Consider the following 20,757-nt stretch of genomic DNA (forward strand, 5'->3'; position numbering starts at 1 on the left):
GGCCACTCACCGAGGCTCCCCTCCAGAAGGCTGCTGCCCCTCAAATCAGAAAGCAGGCCTTGAAAGACACAACGCCAACACCAAAAAGTCACTTTTGGCCGAGACCCTTCTCTGGCTATCCCCCCACTGGAAGTCTCAGCTAGTCCTGGCATGCAGCTTTGTGGGCATTAATTACACACTGTGGAGTATCTCTGCACAGTGGGAACTTAATATGCTCTTTGGATGCCTCACAAAAGGTTGAACATTGTTAGGTTTGTATTTTTATCTGAACTGAGCATTCCTAATGTGAAGTGTACTCTCAGCCAAGGCACAAGTTTCCAACCGTGAGCTAAAAGGATGCTGATGGGGGTCCAATCCTGTCTCAGCACAATTCCCACGCAGCTCCTTAGCACTTCATTTAACCACTGCTCAGTGGCATCACCAGGAAAGTTATCTTGCTGACTAAGCTGGGCAGCCAACACACTAAACATCCATGTGGAGCTGGGCATGTCATTTCTCTCTGCTGTCCTGCCCCTCTGTTTGCAGTATTTGAAACCAGAACTGCCCTACCACCGTGCAACTGTCCCACAAAACTAAACTCCCCTCTGAAGAGAACTGAGGCAAGAAGAACAGGAGGACTTGTGGCACCTTAGAGACTAACAAATTTATTTGAGCATAAGCTTTTTGAATGTTATGATTCCTGATGTTAGATTTGTGTCCATTTAGTCTTTTGGATAGAGACTGTCCAGTTTGGCCAGTGTACATGGCAGAAGAGCATTGCTGGCACATGATGGTGTATATCACATTGGTAGATGTGCAGGTGAACGAGCCCCTGATGACTTGGCTAATGCAATTAGGGCCTATGATGGTGTCACTCGAATATATACGTGGACAGAGTTGGCATCGGGCTTTGTTGCTTCCATCCAGCACACCACACGATCCATTGTCTACAGCCAAGCTCTAAGATACAACCGCATTTACTCCAATCCCTCAGACAGAGACAAACACCTACAAGATCTCCATCAAGTGTTCTTACAACTACAATATGCACCTGCACTACAAGTTTCTTTGTTTTTTTTCTCCTGCTGATAATAGCTTATCTAATTAGCCTCTCACAAGTTGTATGGTAACTTCCGACTTCCCTGTATGTATAAGCTTTCATGAGCAAGTGAGCTGTAGCTCACGAAAGCTCATGCTCAAATACATTTGTTAGTCTCGAAGGTGCCACAAGTACTCCTGTTTTTTGCGGATACAGACTAACACGGCTGCTACTCTGAAACCTGAGGCAAGAAGGCACAGATTTGGGGGGGGGGCGCAGAATTCAGTAGAGATGAGGCCATTTCTCATCCCATCTCCTCTGCCTTGCTTTGTCTAAGCATAAGAGCGTCTCCTTTTAAACTTCAGGCCTGATTCAATCATTAAGGCACAGGTCCATGTTGAGGGCAGTGCAGTCGCCTTGGTTCAGTGGGAGCTCAGGGAGCGCAATCCCTCCACCAGCACCGCAGCGTCCAGGGCAGGGGCTGCTGCATAACACACCATCCCCTTGGTCAGTGCCACTTACCCAGCTCTGTTCTCCATGCTTGGCTGGTGCTGAGCAGGGCTTCAGGGCTGTGACCATGTTCCTGCTAGGTACAACTTGGGTTTTTGTGTTGATACCGGAAATGGTTCCGAGGCAGACTCCTGGATCTGAAACCCCTCTAGACTTGGGAGAACTCACATCTGGATCTGAACTCTGCAGGTGGCATTTCTTGCCCCCTTGGGGGAGGCTTAGCCTCCCCCAGCCTCTTATAGCTGCTGCCTATGCATGGCACAGATATGTCTGTGTTTAACCTGTACACCGCACCACTGAAATTCATAAAATCAGAAAGGCTGAGCACTTAAAAACTGGACCGTAACTGACTGCAAATCCCAGTGATGATTGAACCTGGTGATCTTCTGAACAAAAGGAGCTCTCCACCATGATTATAGCTGTTTCCATCGCTTCACATTGGCTCAACAGACTTTTAGGCTTCTTTGGCACAATGACAATCCTCAAATCTTATATAAATTCTATAAGGGAGGACAATAAAAAGATGAAGCAATCCATATGGCTTATTGGGCTTGCAGGGAAGCCCCAGAGCATGCTTGCTATCCAGATGGGCAAACAGCGCAGCTGCCTACCCAATGTTAGGAGCACCTGGGGCTCTGTAGCAGCCCTGGCTTTGCATAGTGTCTGGATACTAGCTCAAGCCCTTCTCCCTTAGGGCTCTGTAGTGTCTCCATGTGGCAGATACATAGGTTGGTTATATCCCAGGACCAGTTGAATGTTGAACTTTATTGGAGAGAGGAGTTCCCTGCTCCCAGAACAAACAGCTGTCATTTCTAATTTCATAATGCTTTAGCCAACAAGGAACTTTCATTGATGACATCTGGCCATGAACAGCTGGAGTACCAGAGGGTGATCTTAGCACATACTCTCTTTCAAAAATTGGAATGGGGCCAAAGCATAAAGCTTTGTATTACTAACCCCTCACACCTAGGCAAAACTCCCTGCTGACACTTGGTAAGGGTGCTTTATCTTTTAAAGAGGGAAGATAGTCAAGTAGGTAGGGCATAGACCAAGGTGTGGGAAGACTTGCATTCTATTCCTGACTCTGCCACTGACTTGCTGTGTGACCTTGGGCAAGTCACTTGGCTGCTCTGGGCCTCGTTTCATGCAACTGCAAAATGGGGAGAATGATGCTTATCTGCACTTTTTTTTAAAAGTGCTTTGAGCTGTACAGACACAAAGCTCTAGGTGGTGTTACTACACAGCCGTGCTCCTTCTCAGCTATGCAATCTCTAGTGGATAGAGAGCAGCACATCTGGCCCCCAGGGCCGGGGTACTGGAGCATGATCTCTCCTCCCCCTCTTCATGAATGTAGTGCTGATGAAAGTTGCTGGACTGGCTGGCAGCCATGGACTCTGAAAGCTTCTCTTTATCCCCAGAAAAGGTATGGTAAAGGCAGCCGTGCAAGCTTCCTCCATGCACCCTGCCCTACACATGTCTTATCTGTGCCATGGAGGAACTGTCTTTCAGGGCTAGAAGCATGTTCAATCTCTGTAGTCCAATCAGTCTTTGGCCTCTCTGGCCCTCCTGCTTCCAGCATGAGTAAATCAGTGCTAATTAACCTGGCTTGTGCACTGTGGATACCTGTCCACTGGGTACTGGACTGAGGCCCCCATCTCATGAGCATATTCATTTTCAGTGAAGAAGGATGACGTCCTTTTCAGTCAATCAAGGAGATTGTACATTTGATCCTATGTGGTTGCCTAGAGAGAGGTTAGTTTTATGTGCACTAATACTAGACTATAGCTGTGGCAATTCTAGATCCTCAAGCCCTAGCTCCTTTGAATATCTGGGGTGAATCAGATTCAAAGCTGAAGTCACACCTATAATTTCCATGTCAAAGGCAGAAGGGTCTTGTGGTGAGCTGGGGAGTATACATACAACTTACGAATTCTGGTTAATTTTATGAAATTGCTGTATTACTGAATGCCTCAGTGGGTAGTGACTCAAATATGGGCTGACAGTGTATCAGCATCATGACCACTCCCTCGTTTGGACAAAGCTACAGAACAAACAAGAAGTTGTTTAAACTTAATGACTGGGCTCAGGTTAAACAATGGGTCTGGGGGGAGGATGTCTGAGCTGGGAGGTGGCCTGATGAGAGGTAGGTCTAGAGAGTAGAAAATCCACAAACAAAGAAACCAGGTGGTGCTAGTTTTTTAAAAATTCAGAATTCACAGAAAAGTTTGGGCGGGAGACAGGAACAGAGGGGAAAGTTTTGTAGCAGAGCAGAGGGGTCCTTTCCAGCTGCAGGACCAGCTGAGGAAGAAGGAAGCTGGCTCCTTGATTTGGAGAAGCCATGTGCAGTCACAGGAGGGGAGGGCAGATTCTGGACTCCTTAGAGGACTTTCACCTAAGCCCAAAAAAAACTTAAGAATGGTGAGGAAACTGAGGCAGGGAAATGCTTCCAGTTGTGTGTTAACTTGTCTAGATAGCACAAGAGATATACAGATCTAATGTGGAGAATAATGGGTTTTGGAACCCTTTGCGAAGCCTCTGTGTTATGTGCTTCCACTGTTGCATGTCCCTGAAGAGGTGAACTGTAAAACCAGCGATGCCCATAAAGTTGGTGGGCTAAATTCTGGGAATGCTTGGAGGGTCCAGCACTAGTCCTGGGAGCCTATGGCAACAGAGCTGCAGAACCCATTTCCATGAAGGAGAAGCAGACCATCTGTGTTCAGAAAGTGTGCCAGAGGCTGAGGAAAGAAACCGTGCCGGAGCCTACCCAGACTCAGACAAGCTTAAAAGCACACGGGTCCAGTGTGTGAGGCCTGGTGAGTGTCTAGCAGAGGGAGCACAGCCAGGGCTATGACAGGCCTATTTTCTATTTCAGATACATCTGCATTCTTGCACAAATCCTCTCTTCTCAAGGGATTTCAGACCAAGTTGGTGGATTTATCCTGAGAATAGCTGATCTCACAAAATTTCCACTGTCCTGGCCCCAAATCTCATGAGAACAGCTGGCAAGATTTCAGTGCCACCTAATCCAAACAAGAAAAGGAGTACTTGTTTTGTACAAATTTGTTAGTCTCTAAGGTGCCACAAGTACGCCTTTTCTTCTTACAGATACAGACTAACAGGGCTGCTACTCTGAAACTAATCCAAACACACACTCTTGTCCCATTTGTGCCTTAGACCTGACTCCTATGTTTTGGTTCTAATCCAGCGCTGGAGGCGAAAGCTGCCTTTTCATCTCTAAGAACATTGGTCCTTATGTGCTAGGAAAGAGATCTCCCCAGGTATTCCTCCTTAGTATTTCAGAACTGGCCAAGTATGTTATGAGCATAGGCATTGTTCTAAAGCAGCCTGTGTTGGCTGTTGTCAGAGGCACAACACCAGTGTGCTGCTCGACCTGTTCTGGAATGGTTGGGCTAGATCAGCCTCTTTATTAAGGATCTTGCACATGCCTACAAAGGCAAGAAGCAGGGATGCAGGCCATGCCTGATTGCAACCTCCCTGGTCAGTATTTGAAAACCTGAATTCCTTTACTAAAGCCTCCCATTTCAGAAGCAAAGCCCTAATCCAACAGATTATTATTATTATTGTCCCTATGGCTGGATGCTTGTCCCAGTGGAAGGAGGAATGATTTAGTTTACAATGTTTGCTGCAGAGATGGATCCAGTGGCAGGTGTCTCAAATGGGAGAGGGACTGTGAAAACACAGGAGAAGAGGAGGCAATGGGGAAGGAGAAACAGGAGGAAGTGAGGTTGGGATGCCGAGGGGAAAAGGAGAGTGCCAAAGGAAAGGGTAGGAGAGGGGATGTTTCTCCCCTCAGCTTCATTGTTCTGCTCCTCTTTCTTCCTGTACTTTGCCGATTGAGATCTTCAGGGAGCTTTTCTGCTGATTTATCTGTGAAGCACCTAGTGCAGAGGTGGGCAAACTATGTCCTGCAGGCCACATCCAGCCCGCAGGACCCTTCTGCCCAGCCCTGAGCTCCTGGCCCAGGAGGCTCACCCCTGGCCCCTCCCCTGCTGTTCCCCCTCCCCTGCAGCCTCAGCACACCACGCCTCGAGCACAACGCTCTGGGTGGCTGGGCAGAGCGGTTGCAGAGTCGCAGCCTGACCCGGTGCTCTGGGCGGCACGGTAAGGGGGCAGGGAGGGTTGGTGGGCAGGGGTGTGGATAGGGGTTGGGACAGTCAGAGGGCAGGGAGCAGGGGTGGTGGATGGGGCAGGAGTCCCAGGGAAGCTGTCAGGGAACAGGGGGGTGAGAAGCGGGGGTGGGGGTTGAATGGGGGGGGGGGGTTGAATAGGGGGTGGGGTGGGGGCTGGGCCATGCCTGGCTGTTTGGGTAGACACAACCTCCCCTAAACGGCCCTCCATACAATTTTGGAAACCTGATGTGGCCCTCAAGCCAAAAAGTTTGCCCACCCCTGATCTAGTGTAACCCACTGATGAGTGAGTGGTGTGGCCCTGGTCCACAGAGGATAGGAGTCTGTTCCAGCCTTGCTCTTTTGCTTAGTCTGTAGACACTAATATATTTAGCTCTGAAGGTCTCTGCTTCAATTCCCAGGATCAGCTGAGCTGGCGGCTGTTACAGCAGCGCCCCGTGAGTGCTGTGCAATAACAATACAAGTTAACAGGGTGGGAGGGGAAAGGGGAGCGAAGAGCCTTTTAGCCACAGCTTAGAGAGCGCTGGCGCCCACCCCTCCCATCACCACTGCGGCCATTTTGCAACACCCCCTTCCAGCCCCTAGTGGCACCACTGACCAATCAGGGAGTGGCACAAAATCAGAAGTGCAGCTGCCTGAGGCTGGCAGAAAAGCCCCAGCTCCAGCTGCTGCTTCCCCACCAGGTGCCACGCCCAGAGCCACTGCCATGGGGGAGCTGCAGGAGCCATAGTTCCTCCCTGCCAGGCAGCAAATGCAGGAGCAGGTCCAAGGAACTGCAGCTGCTGAAGAGTACCTCCTGCCTGGAAGGAGGAGGAGTTGCCAGATAACAGGAGCCCACTCCTTTGCAAGCCAGAGAAGGACTCTAGATCCCAGACCCAGGGAGGGAGCCCAACAGACTCCAGCATGGGACCCCACGGAGGGACCTGACGACACAGTGAGCAATCCCACTGCACCATCGCTGTCAGTTATGGCGTTACTCTTCTTTGTTATCTGGTTGTTTAAGTTGTGCCCATGACCATAGTATCTGAGCATATGGGCTTTGAGTGGGTGGGGTTTGGGTCGTGGGTGGGGCTGAGGAGAGCACCACTACCAATTTGACCCTTGCACTTTTAATAAAACATAAGCCACCTTTGGCGGCTCCAATATATGCTTATTGTCTTACTCCAGGCTGTCAGCGTCTTGGTCACTTGGGCCAGAGACCCTTACCTCCACCAGGTCAATGGCTTGCTCACAAGGCACGTTTTCTTACCACCCTGAAAATGAATGTGTCAGAGAGAGGAGATATGTGATAAGACTGTGCGGCTGTCTTTGCAGGTGTACATGAGGCTGTGCTGTGGCTTCCTTGGAAGTGTATTACTCTTCAGTCTGCTCATTATGGCCACATTTCAGCAAAGCACTTAAACCTGTGCTTAACTTTAATCAGATGCTTACTTGCTTTTCTGAAGCAGGGTCTGTCTCTGCCTACACCCTCCCTGTGCCACTGTCTCATCTCCTTCCCTGTACGCTCCTCCTCCACCACAGCATATATCTTCCTACTGTATTTTCCACTCTATGCATCTGATGAAGTGGGTTTTAGCCCACAAAAGCTTGTGCCCAACTAAATGTGTTAGACTCTAAGCTGCCCCAAGGACTCCTCGTTCTTTTTGCTGATACAGACTAACGCAGCTATCACTCTGAAACCTAACATCGTACTAGAAGTTGTTCTCATGCCTCAGAGTGCCCCACAGCAGGGGCTGCTAGAGAACCATGTTTCCCCACCTTCCCCCCAACCAGGAACTGACAACTAGCACAGGTTGAAACATGGATTTTCCATCTTACAAAAAAAATTGGCAATTTTAAAAAAAAAAATCTCCCATATGGACAAAAAGCCAACATTTTTTGCACATAGAAATGGGGGGGCGGGGTGGAAGAGGGATTATTTAGCTAAACCCAGGATGTTTCATTTGACTTCAACCTGTTTTTATTTGATTTATTATATAAAATGTTGAAACAAAAAGCCATTTTGAAATGAAAAATTGAAACTTTCCATCCTGAAAAGGTCACAAGGGGAAGTGTTGACATTTTCAAAATGTTTTTTCTAATCTGTTTCCACATGAAATTTTGCTGAAATTGAGACAATTTCATGAAAAATTTCAGGTTAGTCAAATGGCATTTTCTGATGGAAAAACGTTGGAACAAAAACTTTCCAACCATCTCTGCTGCGAATGTCATGTCAGCAGTGTACTCCCGGCCCCCATCAACCTGTGGACACCAAAACATTCTATGAACAGACAAAGAATAAGGTCCCTTGGCAGCAGCAGTACATTCTGTCCTGCTGATGTGCCACAACCCTGTCCCACAGAAATCACCTCTAGGAGCGAGAAGAGATATGAATCTCCATGGCTCATTAAGTTTGCATTGGCCTCACTGTGGAGATTACCAGAAAGGGGGGCAGATGTGAGGGCAGTTTTGTACTGTGGACACCTGTCCACTAGGCACTGAAACAAACCCCACCAACACACTTCATTTAGGCCAACAGGCAGATTCTTAAGAATACATTTTAAGTGAGTTTTATTTTGGTAGCACTTTGAATGATAGTTCTATCCATCTGTGGTACTTCTATGGCCCCGTCATGCTAGTGTCTGAACACCTCTTACTCCTTAATGTATTTATCTTCACAACACCCCTCTGAAGTGCTATTATCTGCATATTACAGCTGATGAACTGAGGCACAGGGAGATTAAGTGACCTGCCCAAGGTCACACAGGAAGTCTGTGGCAGAGCCGGGAATTGAACCCAGGTCTCCAGAGTCCAAAGTTAATTATATCCTAACCATTGGACCGTCCCTTGCAAAAAAAAAAAAAAAAGTTCACGTACACATTTAATAAGATAGCTAGTGACAGACCATCATGGACAGATTTTTGGCAGGGAATAACACCTGTAATATATAATAGATACCTTCTGTCAAGCCTCCATAAATATGTATGTAGTAATCAATTGCCATTTATGTAGCACATAACTACCCTATTAAATAACAATGCAATTATAGCATCAGTACAAACATCTCAGCTAGAGATCTGCAGTTAAGTTACCCAGTTGATAACCCAGTTTTGCAAAGCACTCTACCTCCTCTTTCACCTGGGGCAAGTAATCGTGTTTTGATGGGTGAATATAATCTCCTTGGTTTTTCTGTCACCTTCATTGTTAAATTGTATGGGTACATTCTGAATCTGGATTAACATGCTGTCAGGATAGTGAACCCCCAGTGTGTATATTTTTCTAGCTTTCAATTGCCATGCTATTAAGATGCAACACATTTAAACCCCAGATCTGGGAAGCAAAGTGTAACTGTCCCTTCTTCACTCCTTACTTTTTCCGAGCTGAGATTGGGGGAGCCTCCTCAACCAAGGTGGAAAATGAATATCTAAAGACACTTCCCCGCCTCCTTAAATTCAGGTGCCCCCCTTCCCAGTATGACCCAGTAGCTTTCAGGTGCCTTTATGACCAGGAACCAGTGCTACAAATCTACCGTGTAATTTTTACTGTATTTCCCTTTGCAAAGGATCAGTTCATTAGAACCTCTCCTCGCTGGGTAATTAATCACACATTCTCCAGCTTGGAAATGGATGGTTATACTGAAGAAACTAATAAGAAGCTACAGAAAGACTCCAAGCAGGTAACTGAATGTCAGGGGAGCACAAAGGATTAAGCATTGGCAGGGACTGAGAGCTTTTTTAAAAAGGCAGCCAAGTATTGTCTTTGCAACACTGTTTAGTAAGGGCTCTCTGCTGAGCCCTCCTAGTGGGCTAGAAGATTGGGTTCAAGTCCAAAATATGGACAGGCAAAACAGCTTGGATAAAGTACAAAGTAACCTGAACATTTGCCCAGCATTCAAACTGGAGCCTCAACTCTTTCCAGAGAGTTGGAAAAGCTCTTGGTTTCTGTTGTTTCTATGGAAAAAGGGTTCTTGGTTTTGGATGGATGCAGAAATTCTAACAGCAGCACCGGAAAACCTATTTTCATGAGATTTCCAGACCGAAGGGTTTCAGCTGAATTCAACACCCAATACTTTGGGGATCTGTCCCACCTGAACCTTATGAGTCCTTTCCCCTGGCTAGTTCGGATGGCCCCAAACTGCACTGCAGTAGTAAACCCTGGCTGAAACAGCTGTGCAGCCAAACATGCACCAGCACTTACCTCCAGTACCATCTCTGTCATCTGGAACTGCTTCTGAGAGACTTTATCAGAGCCCACAGGCTCATGGAAGAGTAGGCAGAGCACGTCATACTTCTTCAGGGCCTGCTTGTAGTTCTTCTCGTTCAGGTCAAACACCCGATCCTTCCCATCGTAGGTGGGGAAGTCCAGTCCCTCTTCAGCCCTGCAGCAGAAGAACAGGTAAGAACCTGCCAGTAGCCAGCAAGCTATCTTCATTGGGAGATAGTGTGGGGTGTCTTTTCTTATATATCTGAGAAGGGAAGGAAAAAGAGCCAGCAGAAACCAGAGTCTCAGGGTGAAGTTTGGACTGAGTGTATATTTCCTCTGCCTTCCTAATGATCAATCCAGGCCAGTGGGAAGCAGCAAACTTTGCAGTCCTGGGCTGAAGACAAAGAGACAGACAGGAGAAGCTGCGAGGCCAAGCCCTGGATACCTTACATAGCTCTGCCCAGCTCCTGTGTCATTAGGAACTCCATTTTTAGGAAGCAGTTGTTTCAGGCTAAAAATAAACCCTGCAATGAATAAAAAGGACAGATATGACACCATTGAGGGACTTGCTGGCACTCTGCATCATCTGAGCGAGGGAGAGGGAGTGGAGGAGATTGAGATTAGGAATGCAGGCAGGCAGGCTTTATCAAGGGAAAGGGTACATGGGGCATCAAGGCACAATCCACCTTATTAGGACTTTAAAAAATAGACAGTTGATGGGACACTAAGTGGTATCTTTCTTTCTCAGTACTGTGTGGTTCATGCCTAGATATCACAGTAGTTAGGCTTTAGATCAAGGGATTGATCAATCAGTCTTGGAATATAAATGCAATTAAATGTTTCATGATAGTGATTCTCATTCACACTGCAAAGAAGAATTCCATCTCCCCAGTCTCTAGGGAGTGGAGACAAGTGAGGACCTTGGGAGTTTTCTTCTTCTTCTGGGGTATTAAGCAAGGATCATCACTGAGGTTCAGATAGGCCACACACCTGACTTGTTCAGTTTCCTCCAATCTCCACATCGATCCGTGGTCATTGGTAGAGCTTGGTCCTTCCTGTCTCTATGTACCTGTGATCCTGGAACAAATGGAAACTGACCATGCCATTTCTGACACCCAGAGTAGTTAACATGCATCCAGACCCAGGCATTATTGAGATGTGGCTAAAGCATTCTGATGTCAAACAATATGAATGGCTGGTCTTACTGACCACACTTTGTGTCCAGCAGCTGGGAGCTTTGGGCAGAGGTCAGTGATCTCATCAGGACATTGGACAGAGGCCGGATGTCTTTGCTGATCCTCCTCAACTTCTGGGAGGCTGTTGATCACCAGGTGTTGCTCACACAGCTACACAATCCAGCAAGGGTAGGTGGAATCACTGTAGAGTGGTTCCCCTCGTCCCTTTCTCTTCCTTGCCAGCAGGTGAAGCTGGCTGACTGCTCCTTCTCCCCAGGGACTCTGAGTTGTGGGATCCCTCAGGGCTTAGTCCTGGTACCCCTTTTCTCTTCCAGCTACATGAAGCTACTGAGAGAGACAGCGTGAGAAGCTGTGGGTTGCTGATGCCCCCTCTTTGTGTCTTCCTCTCCTCTGACCCAGAGAGCACTGCTGACAGACTCCCCCCAGTGTCTGGCAGTAATTGGGAGCTGGAATAAAGCCAGCTGGCTGGAGCTCAACCCAGACAAGATGGTGGTGATGCTGATCTGCAGGGAGAAGTGTTTTAAGGGCCTGGTGAAATACAGTTCAACTGGGCATCAGAGAGGGGTTTACAACTCTTGTTCTTACTAGACTCCCTACTGCTCCCAGGTTCCTAGACTCACAGATTGCTTTGGTCACCCACACAGCACTCCTTCCCTGACAGTGGTAGAGACTGTGTCACTTCCTATTAGATACAGATCTCACCTCCATCATCCATGCCTTTGTAGCCTCTTGGCTGCTCTACAGCAATAGGGTCCACATGAGGCTAAACTTGGAATCCACCTAGAAGCTCCATCTGGTGAACTTCCTCTCTTCTGAGCGACCCAGGATCCTCTCCCTGCACTGGCTCCGTAGTGCCTGTCAGGTGAAATTCAAGGTGTTGGTTACCAAATGCAAAGACCTAGAAGGTAGAGGCCCTTGTTATCTTAAAAGCCTCCTCGCTATTTCCTACCCATACAACCAAAATTTGCCTGGAACTTGACATCCCAAACCTGAAACTTCACGGAGCTGAATACCAGGTATTCTTTGTGACAGGTCTGCACCTCTGACATTACCTTCCTACTGAACCATATACTAGCACAAACCTGGCTGTTTTTAGAAGGAGCTGCAAGACTCCTCTCCTAGGTGATGAAACTCCTAGCTGACTAGACACATTAAAGTGATCATTCACTGGATACTTAGGCTGTAAAATTAGAACTTGGTTTGTAAGCTCCTCAGGGTATGGAACAGGTTGTTTGTTTGTCTTTAACAAACCATATCCATTTATGATGCTGTGTAAACCCCCATCAGCAACAGCATGTGTTTTAAAGCACACATAAATCAAACTGCATCATAAAATGAAACACTCGCTGGAATTTGTGTGCCTTCACTTGTCAAAATCAGGTTCCTAAAGCCTGCTCTCCTTTTATTTCAGTAGGTCACAGATCTTTGGAGAGTGGTCCACTTTCATATTTCTTGAGCTATTTTTAAGTTGTTTCTCTTCCAGAACAACTTTCTGAGCTGTTTAAAAATAGACGCAACCCCATTCTCTTTTACATTTTTAAAATGACTTTAATTCTAGTGAAAGGTACTCGATTATTAGCTCTGGAGAATGAACACCTCTGTTTATCTTCAGTGTGTGTGTGTGTGTGTGTATAATGTATAATACACACACACACAGCATGAGTAGCAGCAGGGCAAGCTTTTCTCGCTAGTGTGCCTCCACGGTGGGACCTTCTGTAGCAGTGCCATTGTCAATGGTCCATTCACTTATTAACCTTTCCACTGAGTGTGTCAGCTAGGCCATGGGACCATTTAGTGCCATTTGTGATGGTCATTTTTTGTGATTTTTTTTTTAAATGTGCCCAGCTAAAACTCTGAACACCAATCTACTAGTTTGGATTGGTAGAATCAATGTCTTTTTGGAGGTGGAGTTTGGCAGCAGAACAAACTTTTCCTTGGTATTTTGTAGAGATGGACCTGTACCAAAACCCTGGATCCCAACACCCCTGAACTTTTGTGGAAGTTTGGCTCTAGTCCTCGTCTCTACATTGAGTCAAATCAAAAATCCTGAATATATATGGCCCTGTGACCTTTGAGATATTCACAGTCTCCTTGAAATTTTGTAATTTGACCTGACCTCTATTATTTTAACTCTTCTACTTCCATGCCCAGCTGGAAACAGGACAAAGAGCGCAATGCAAAAATGAAAAAGATAAGCTAACTGATTTGAACTTCCAAAAAGGTTTGTTTCAGGTAAGCTGGATGTCTCAGGGTATTGGTAAAGCAATACAGACAGAAGCAGAAGGCAAGTCCAGTGACTAGGTCACATAGTCTGTCTCTCTGTTCCCCATCTGTATAATGGGGATAACAGTACAGCCCTGCCTCAGTGAAGACCTCAGATACTATGGTATTGGAAGTCAGATAAGTACCTGGTGCCATCATTTTACATGCTGTGTTACAGAGATTAAACCACCATCCTTGCTCCGGTAACCATCATACCAGCCTTCCATCTGAAGTCTGTCCAGGGCAGGGACCCATGTGAAATGAGGTGCTAGGTCTCTGGTCCAGGTCCTTCTGAATAGGTGTCCACATCACTAAAATCACCATCATAACTGGCACCAAATCTTCCTGGAACAATTCACAAAAGAAGACAGGGACCGAGGGAGGAGACGAGTGGGGCAATAAGGGTGTTTGCTGGGCCCCAACCCACCAGAGTGCTTTTTGTGCTTTTTAGTGTAGTTTAGAGTATGTTCTCTGGGTGAAATCCTCTCTTGGTTGAAGGGGTTGGAATAGGGGCAGGGAGGGGGCGGAGTTGAGGTGGTGACTTTGAAGAAGGGGTTGGAATGGGGGCAGGAAAGGGGTGGGAAGAGGCGGGGCAGGGGCGGGGCCTCATGGAAGGGGTGGAGTGGGGGCAGGGTGGGGGACAGCAGGAGGGATGTGTGTCAGTGATGCGGCCCTCGGGCCAATGTACTAGTCCTCATTTGGCCCTCATGGTGATTTGAGTTTGAGATCCATGCTCTGGAATCTAAAGAGGCCAGACTTCTCATCCCCCTTACCCCCAGCCCTGCAGACATACAGGGCAGGGCGCCTGCTGGAAAAGTGTAATACATGAACACAAGTTGTGTCTCTTCTCACCGTGTGGCTATTAGGAAGGAGTTTGGAGTGTAAATTCTCTCAGCTTCCCCCCACTCCACACTGACATGCTCCCCTTCATTTTCCTGGCTGGTCAGCAGTGCAAATGAGCTCTCCAGCTACATCAGATACAAATGGCTCCAAGGAATCTGGCTGTTTTTTTTCCGAGGCTTTCGGATTTAAAGTTCTGCCTTAGCTAATCTCGTTACAAGCCTCTAAGACCTTGTATGTTTTCCAACATAGGTGTATTCAGAAAATGTACCTTTTGCCACAAGCTGGCCTCATTACAGGGACGCTAGATAGTCAAACAAGGTCATGGTTTGTAATAACTCCCAGATTCTTACTATTATTAGCACAGAAGCCTTAGAGAACCATTGACAGCTTATGGGAAACTGAGAAAAACATTCTCATTTCAAAGGCAATTTTTCAGCTTGAGTCTCCACTGTCTTGCACCTTCCCTTGCGTCATTTAGCCCTGCGCAAGCTGAATGTTAAAGGCTCCCAGTCGAAGCACTTTGCACTAGTGTCAGTGATGACAAGTGCAAGGCAGTGAAGAATCAGGCCCATCAAATTTGCTGTTATATAGGGCTTGAGATATTTGCAACTTCCATCTGGCAGCTGGAGGCACTTCGTACACTTGAATTATTTAAGATTCAGAACACCTGCTGGCTCCCATTTACTAATGGGGAAACTGATGCACAGAAAAGGGAAGGGATTTGTCCAGAGTGGCACAAAAATTGTAGTGGGAGAGCCAAGAAGAGAAACCGTGTGAAAAACTGTTGTCTCAGTTCACTGGCTGAACTGAAAAATTTAAATGAATGTATTTGGGGCAGACCCGAAACTGAAAAATTCTGATTTTTTTCAGTGAACCGAAGAAGTAGGGGGAAAAAAATCTTTTGTTTGATCCAAAATGAAACATTTCATTTAGTTTTTGACTATTTTTACCCTTTAGAAAAAGTGAATAAGCTGGAGGTAAATTTTGAAATGCTCAGACATTCCATATCAAAAATCTGAACCATTCCACTTAGAAAATGTCAAAATGAAACGTCTCAGTTTTTTTCTGACTTTCTTTTTAATTGAGACAATTTGGCAAATTTAGCACAAAGTCATGAAGTGTTTTGGTTGACCTGACTGCATTTTTTTATTTTTTTTTGGCAAAACAAAGTTTTATCAGAAAAATTTCACCCAGCTCTACCCAGAGGCCCTCCCTGCCTCTCTCTTGCTCTATGCATTAGACCAGATAGGGTCCTCACTGCACAGGCATTTAATAAGCAAAATTGTTACTTTAGAAATTTTGTTCTCCAGAGCTGTCAACATGTCACACGATTGGGGGTGGCTGCATCTGCTTACCCTAAGCAGATACTCTGGGCTTGTTTCAATGTCCCACCCAAATGGGATATACTTCAAGGGACATCCTTGCCAAAACTGGAGGTGTCCCACGAGAGCAGGGTACTACCCCTAAGTCAGGACAGGGTGGCTATCCCAAAAAACCTTGAGTGGCAGCACTGCTCCCTGCTGTGGTGCTGAGATGATGCTCTGTACTTTGTCATTGCTCAGTCAATATCACTGGATCCCTCACACAGAAATACTTCCCCCTTCACACAGTATGATGAAAATCTTAACTGGGACTCCTGGTCACCCCTTCCATGCAGTGAAGTACAGCAAGAGACTTGCACCCTGCCACCTCATGCTAAATTGGGGCAGGAGAAACTGAAAAAAAAATGGATCTGGAAATCTCCCAGGAAAGACCCTTCTTATGAGACGTCTGGCCATAGGGCCCAGTTCAAGGGACCAGTCATACAGCACAGTCTGTGCACATACCTGTGTTCAGAATTCTCCCCTCTTCCTCAGCCCATGTGCTGCTGCCTGCAAAGATTATCCTTGCTAGACGAGGAGCAGTCTGCACCAGGTCTGGTGCGTTGACCTATGGCGTACATGCCGTATCCCTACCGTGTCACACTTACAGTGTGTGACCACTCCAGGCTTGTGCAGAGGCGGGAATGGGTGCAAAGATTATGCCTCCCAGCTCTCTGGGCATCAGCTTTTCAGGCACACATGAATTACGCCTTCTTTTGGCAGATGGATGAGTTTGGATAGTTTGGAAAAGATCCTCAGGCAAGCATCTAGACTTTTGACTCTTTAGCTAATCCAGACCTGGGGAGCTTTCACTGACACATCATCTGTGCTTGTACTATCCTCCTCTGCCGGGAGCCACAGGTCCTTTGAATGCCCAATAGGCCTCCTCCGACAATATCACATTAAATTCAATGCCATGCAGCACAAGTTCAAAGCTAGTCTAATTCCAAGAAAGGTTTCTGACCATATTTTGTTTATTTGGTAGCTGAGAGCAAGAGGAGGCAATTCATTTATTTAGGGTGGCTAACGTCTGGCTCTGAACAAACTCTGTTCATCCCATGAAAACCCTTCCAGATCGCTTCTTGCTATATCTAGGAGTGCACAATTTACTTCTTTGATTTACTTAGCTCTGTTCATTTAACTTACCTGGCGGTAGTGACAGTGTCGTATGATTTAACCATCAAGTCATTCTGCTTTGGCTCATCACTTTACACACAGGCACTGGTCATAGGGGCCAGATTCTCTGCTGATGAAAATTAGCACAGCTCCATTGACTTCAATGGAATTGCACCAATAGCCACCAGCAGAGGTAGCATGTTTCAGAGGTTAGGGCATGAGCCTAGCATTTGGGAGACCTAGGTGCAAGCCCCTGCTCTGCCATAGTCCTCCTGGATGACCTTCTCTGTGCCACAGTTCCTTTGATAGCACTGTCCTATCTCACAGGGTGCTGTGAGGATAAATACATTAAAGATTGTCAGGTGTTCAGACACTAGACAGTAATGGGGGACATATAAGCAATTTAGATAGAGAAATCTGGATCCAGATTTCAAAATCCCTGAAAGAGGTGAGTGTTTAGAGCTAGGTTTTTGGTTTGGCCTGTTACAGAACTAGCGGGGATAGCCACTGGTGGCCAAACTTTCCAAAGAGCAGTTTTCAAAAACTGGTCAGAAGTGTCCCAGTAGTCGATGCTGAGCTCTGTTGAAAATCTGGCCCCAATTCTGGGGGCTGAGCACTCCAAAAAGAAGAGGGGGCAGAGCTCTTTTGAAAATTTAACCCTAAACTTGTCTCTTCAAAGCAGGGGGGTGGGGTGGATTTAGTGTTTTGTTTTGGCCCAGAGCCCCAGGAACTTTTAAAACTAGACTCAACCAAACTGCGTGGAACAATCCTGCACTAACAGGATTGGAGATGGACTGGATGATCTAATGAGTCATCCCCCTCCCTAGTTTCTATGACCAGCATTATCTAACTGGCATGTTCATTTGCAATGAAAACTCCAGGGTAAGTCACAGGGTTCTGAAATCAGGAGTGCTGGAACAATTTCTATGGTGGGGGTGCTCAGAGCCATTGAACCCAACTATAAACCCTGTATATGACGGAAACCACGTCAAGCCAGGGGATGCGGCAGCACCCCCAGCACTCCAGGTTCTGATTTTTATCTGAATGTATGATTTTAACTTAGTGATGTAAATCAGCATAGCCCTTCAATGGGAGCTCCGCTGAATTACACCAGCTGCAGATCTGGGTCTAGCAGCTTCAATATTGGCATCATTGGGCTACTTTTCTCCTCTCACTTCCTTTCCCCTCCCAGTGCACCGGCTTCTGTGCTGCCTTTTGAAATGGACATTGTGCTGTGACTTGAGCAGCCCAGGAACATGTTATTGGTTGAATGCACTGGGCACATTTTGGCAAGCACAGTGAAGTGTTGGGGTGACCTGATTCGTCAGAGGGCAATTCATTTCATTTTGCTGATGATCTGGACAAGCTTAGGGCTCTTCTTCACTTTACAGGGGGAACAAAAAAGATTTTCTGCTCTTGAGTTTCCCTTCTCTGTTAACCTGGCTCTCCCTCCTTCGCCTGGACTTCTAAAAAATCATGATTTTTGGCCATTATTTTTGAATGTTTGGTGCTGGCAAGACTGGAGCCATCCTCCCTGTTGGTGTGTGCTGGCTTTTGGGCTGCTTTGTACTATTGGAGCAGCCCCATTGTAGCATATATAAGAGGCAGAACTGGAAGCAAAACCTGCTTAACACTTCACATGCTAAGATCTTGTTTACAGCTGTTTATAACTTTGCCAAACTGTAACCGTTTCTGCTGAAATTTTCCATGCTGGGTGTCTGCCTCAGGCTGAATGGGTTTTGAAAATTTCAGCCAAAATGGTTCAGCTTTTCTGAGAAAGAGACTATGGGAAAATATGTTGTCTTGTGTACGTTAAAAAATTATTGAGATTTCTTTTTAAAATGCTCCCCCCTCCTTCCCGATTTGGAGCAGGGACTTGAAATTTGGCAGTGAGGTGGCATACTGAGTTAAGCAGCTGAGTTAAGATTGCACAGGTAACTTTCATTCTGGCAATTCCTAGCTTTTGAGTGCTTGACTTTGCAGTCTTAACAATGTTCTTCTAGTGGGTTTGTGTGTGTGTGTGATATCATTGAAGCCAAAATCTGATTTCCAGCTCAGTTCATGCTGAATCCAGGAGCAGTTCACCTAAATTCAGAGAGGTTACAATGTAAAGGAGTAGGAAGGGCGACTAAGTTCAATATTCACTGGTCCTGAGTCTCCTCTGCCGTGCACCGTGTATTACCGTTTATACATGTGCAATATGAGTGCAAGGTGAACATAAAACATTACCAGTCAGCATTCTCCACTCGCTCAGAGCAGTGGTCGTGTTTTACACTCATTTCTTTGCAGAGGAGGAAATGACTAAACAAGGTGCAAAAGCAGGGAAGAATCAGGCTGTATGGGCCAAAGGCTGGGGTAGGGATGAACGACACAGAGCATAGCCGAGGGGATGGAGTGGAAAGAAAGGTGGCTTAAGCTCACGTGCTTTCCTCGTGGCTTCTGTGCAAGGTTGGTTCCCCTTCCTGACCGCTGCTCTGTCTTATGCTGTTGCAAAGGAGCTGAAACCACAGCCAAGAACAGGTATGGCTTGGGGGCATTTTAGCCATGGCCTCTTTCCTTTGACCACACTTCCTTTTCCCATAATACTGGCAGCGGAGAAGGGTTATGCACAACAGACTGTACAGTGGCTCAATGTCACTGCAGAATCACCTGTGCACTGGGGTGATCCTCCAAGGCAGTTAAACCAGCTATTGAGCCTAGGGTTGCAAATTTTGGTTGGCTGTATTCCTGGAGATTTCATCACACGATATAATCTTTAATGAACCATTCATCTTTAATTCCTGGAGACTCCAGGCCAATCCTGGAGGGTTGGCAACTCCAATTGAGCTGGATTGCACAGGTGTTGGTTGTCTAAAGGAGACACACCTCACCAGTGATCCTGGCCCTGTTTTTTGATAATCAAGTCTGAAGAGAAAAGAAAAGAGAGAAAAATAAACAGAAGAAAGTGAAAGCGTAATAGCCGCTAATAGGAGAACCCGTGCTGTGCAGTAACTGTTGCTCATTGCTGTAGTGTAGTAAGCAGTCCCTTCTGTGACCCTTTTAGGTGCTCCTAGAGAGACCCATAGGATCTGCCTGTGTCTGACAGTCTCCATTCCCTTTATATTCATTGCAACCCAGTCCTGTGGCTTCTTTACTCAGGGAATGCTGTCAGAGATAGTAGGAGAGAGGGAGAAATTAAGCTGTAATGTATATTTGTTTTTCTTGCTAATGAGACACCTGTCACTAAACAACACATCAAGGTTGCAGGCTTTTTGAGGCTTCCATAAAGGTTTCCTCGGTTTGTTCGTATTTATAACACTTGCCTTCCATGCACTGTGCCAGCTTGGAGAGGTCAGCTATCCGCTGAACAAAGGGAAACCATGCCACTCGAAGGACAGGGTGTTCTGCTCTTTCCATTTACATGTTAAAAGTGGCCTCCCAGCTGTCAGCAGATCTGCCATAGATCACTTGTGTCTGGGGGGCACTGAAGAATTGTGAAGGAAGGGCCAGGACAGCAGGCATCAGGCAAATGAGGCTGTAACTTCTAGTGTACACTCTGTGAACTCGCACCTCTTTCTAGCAGTACAGGCTAAACCTTGATTTACTGAAACTCCTGTTACCCAATCTCTAGGTTATTAACCAGTTCTCTTCCCTGGAGTTACTCACAGAATTCCTAAGTAGAAATGTCCAGGAGGTTAGGATACTTTGGTGGTGGGGGTAAAAGTCAGAGAGGTGGGGTTTGGGTTTGGGGCACCACTCATCGCTGGCTCACACTCCTCTGTTCCACAGCACATACCCAGAGTCTCACAGTCCAGCTCTGCAAATCCAGCTGTTCCATCTGCCTTCAGAGCCATAAGTCTTAGTTATGTGGAGCTTCTAAGCTCTGCAGGACTGAAACGAAGCCCCTGTGGAGCTCTTAAAACTTTGCAGGAATGGGACCACAGAGGAGGTATGAATCAATTTGCCCTTAAATGAAAATTCTCTCCAGCAAACTTCAAATAAGCAGGTGGGTTAAGGATCTCAGATGAGCTGGAATATGTAGGTGCTTGGGAACCAGTTTGTACTGAGTTCTTATTATTAGCTGGAGGAGAAATAGATCATTTTGTTTTGCTAAACATTATTGAATCCCATTCTCACTATGT

At 46.5% G+C, this 20,757-nt stretch overlaps 1 protein-coding gene across 1 annotated transcript in view; it reads right to left on the minus strand.

The window, feature by feature from the left end:
• Positions 1–10,086, minus strand: part of CASQ2 (calsequestrin 2) — a 44,956-nt gene extending 34,870 nt beyond the window's left edge. Inside the window, exon 1 of the mRNA XM_073329003.1 lies at positions 9,853–10,086. Within this exon, the coding sequence (XP_073185104.1) occupies positions 9,853–10,086 (234 nt within the window). The remainder of the gene's footprint in view (positions 1–9,852) is intronic.
• Positions 10,087–20,757: the final 10,671 nt, after the last annotated feature.

The sequence above is a fragment of the Lepidochelys kempii genome, chromosome 1 (assembly GCF_965140285.1).
Source record: "Lepidochelys kempii isolate rLepKem1 chromosome 1, rLepKem1.hap1, whole genome shotgun sequence".
NCBI lineage: Eukaryota > Metazoa > Chordata > Testudines > Cheloniidae > Lepidochelys > Lepidochelys kempii.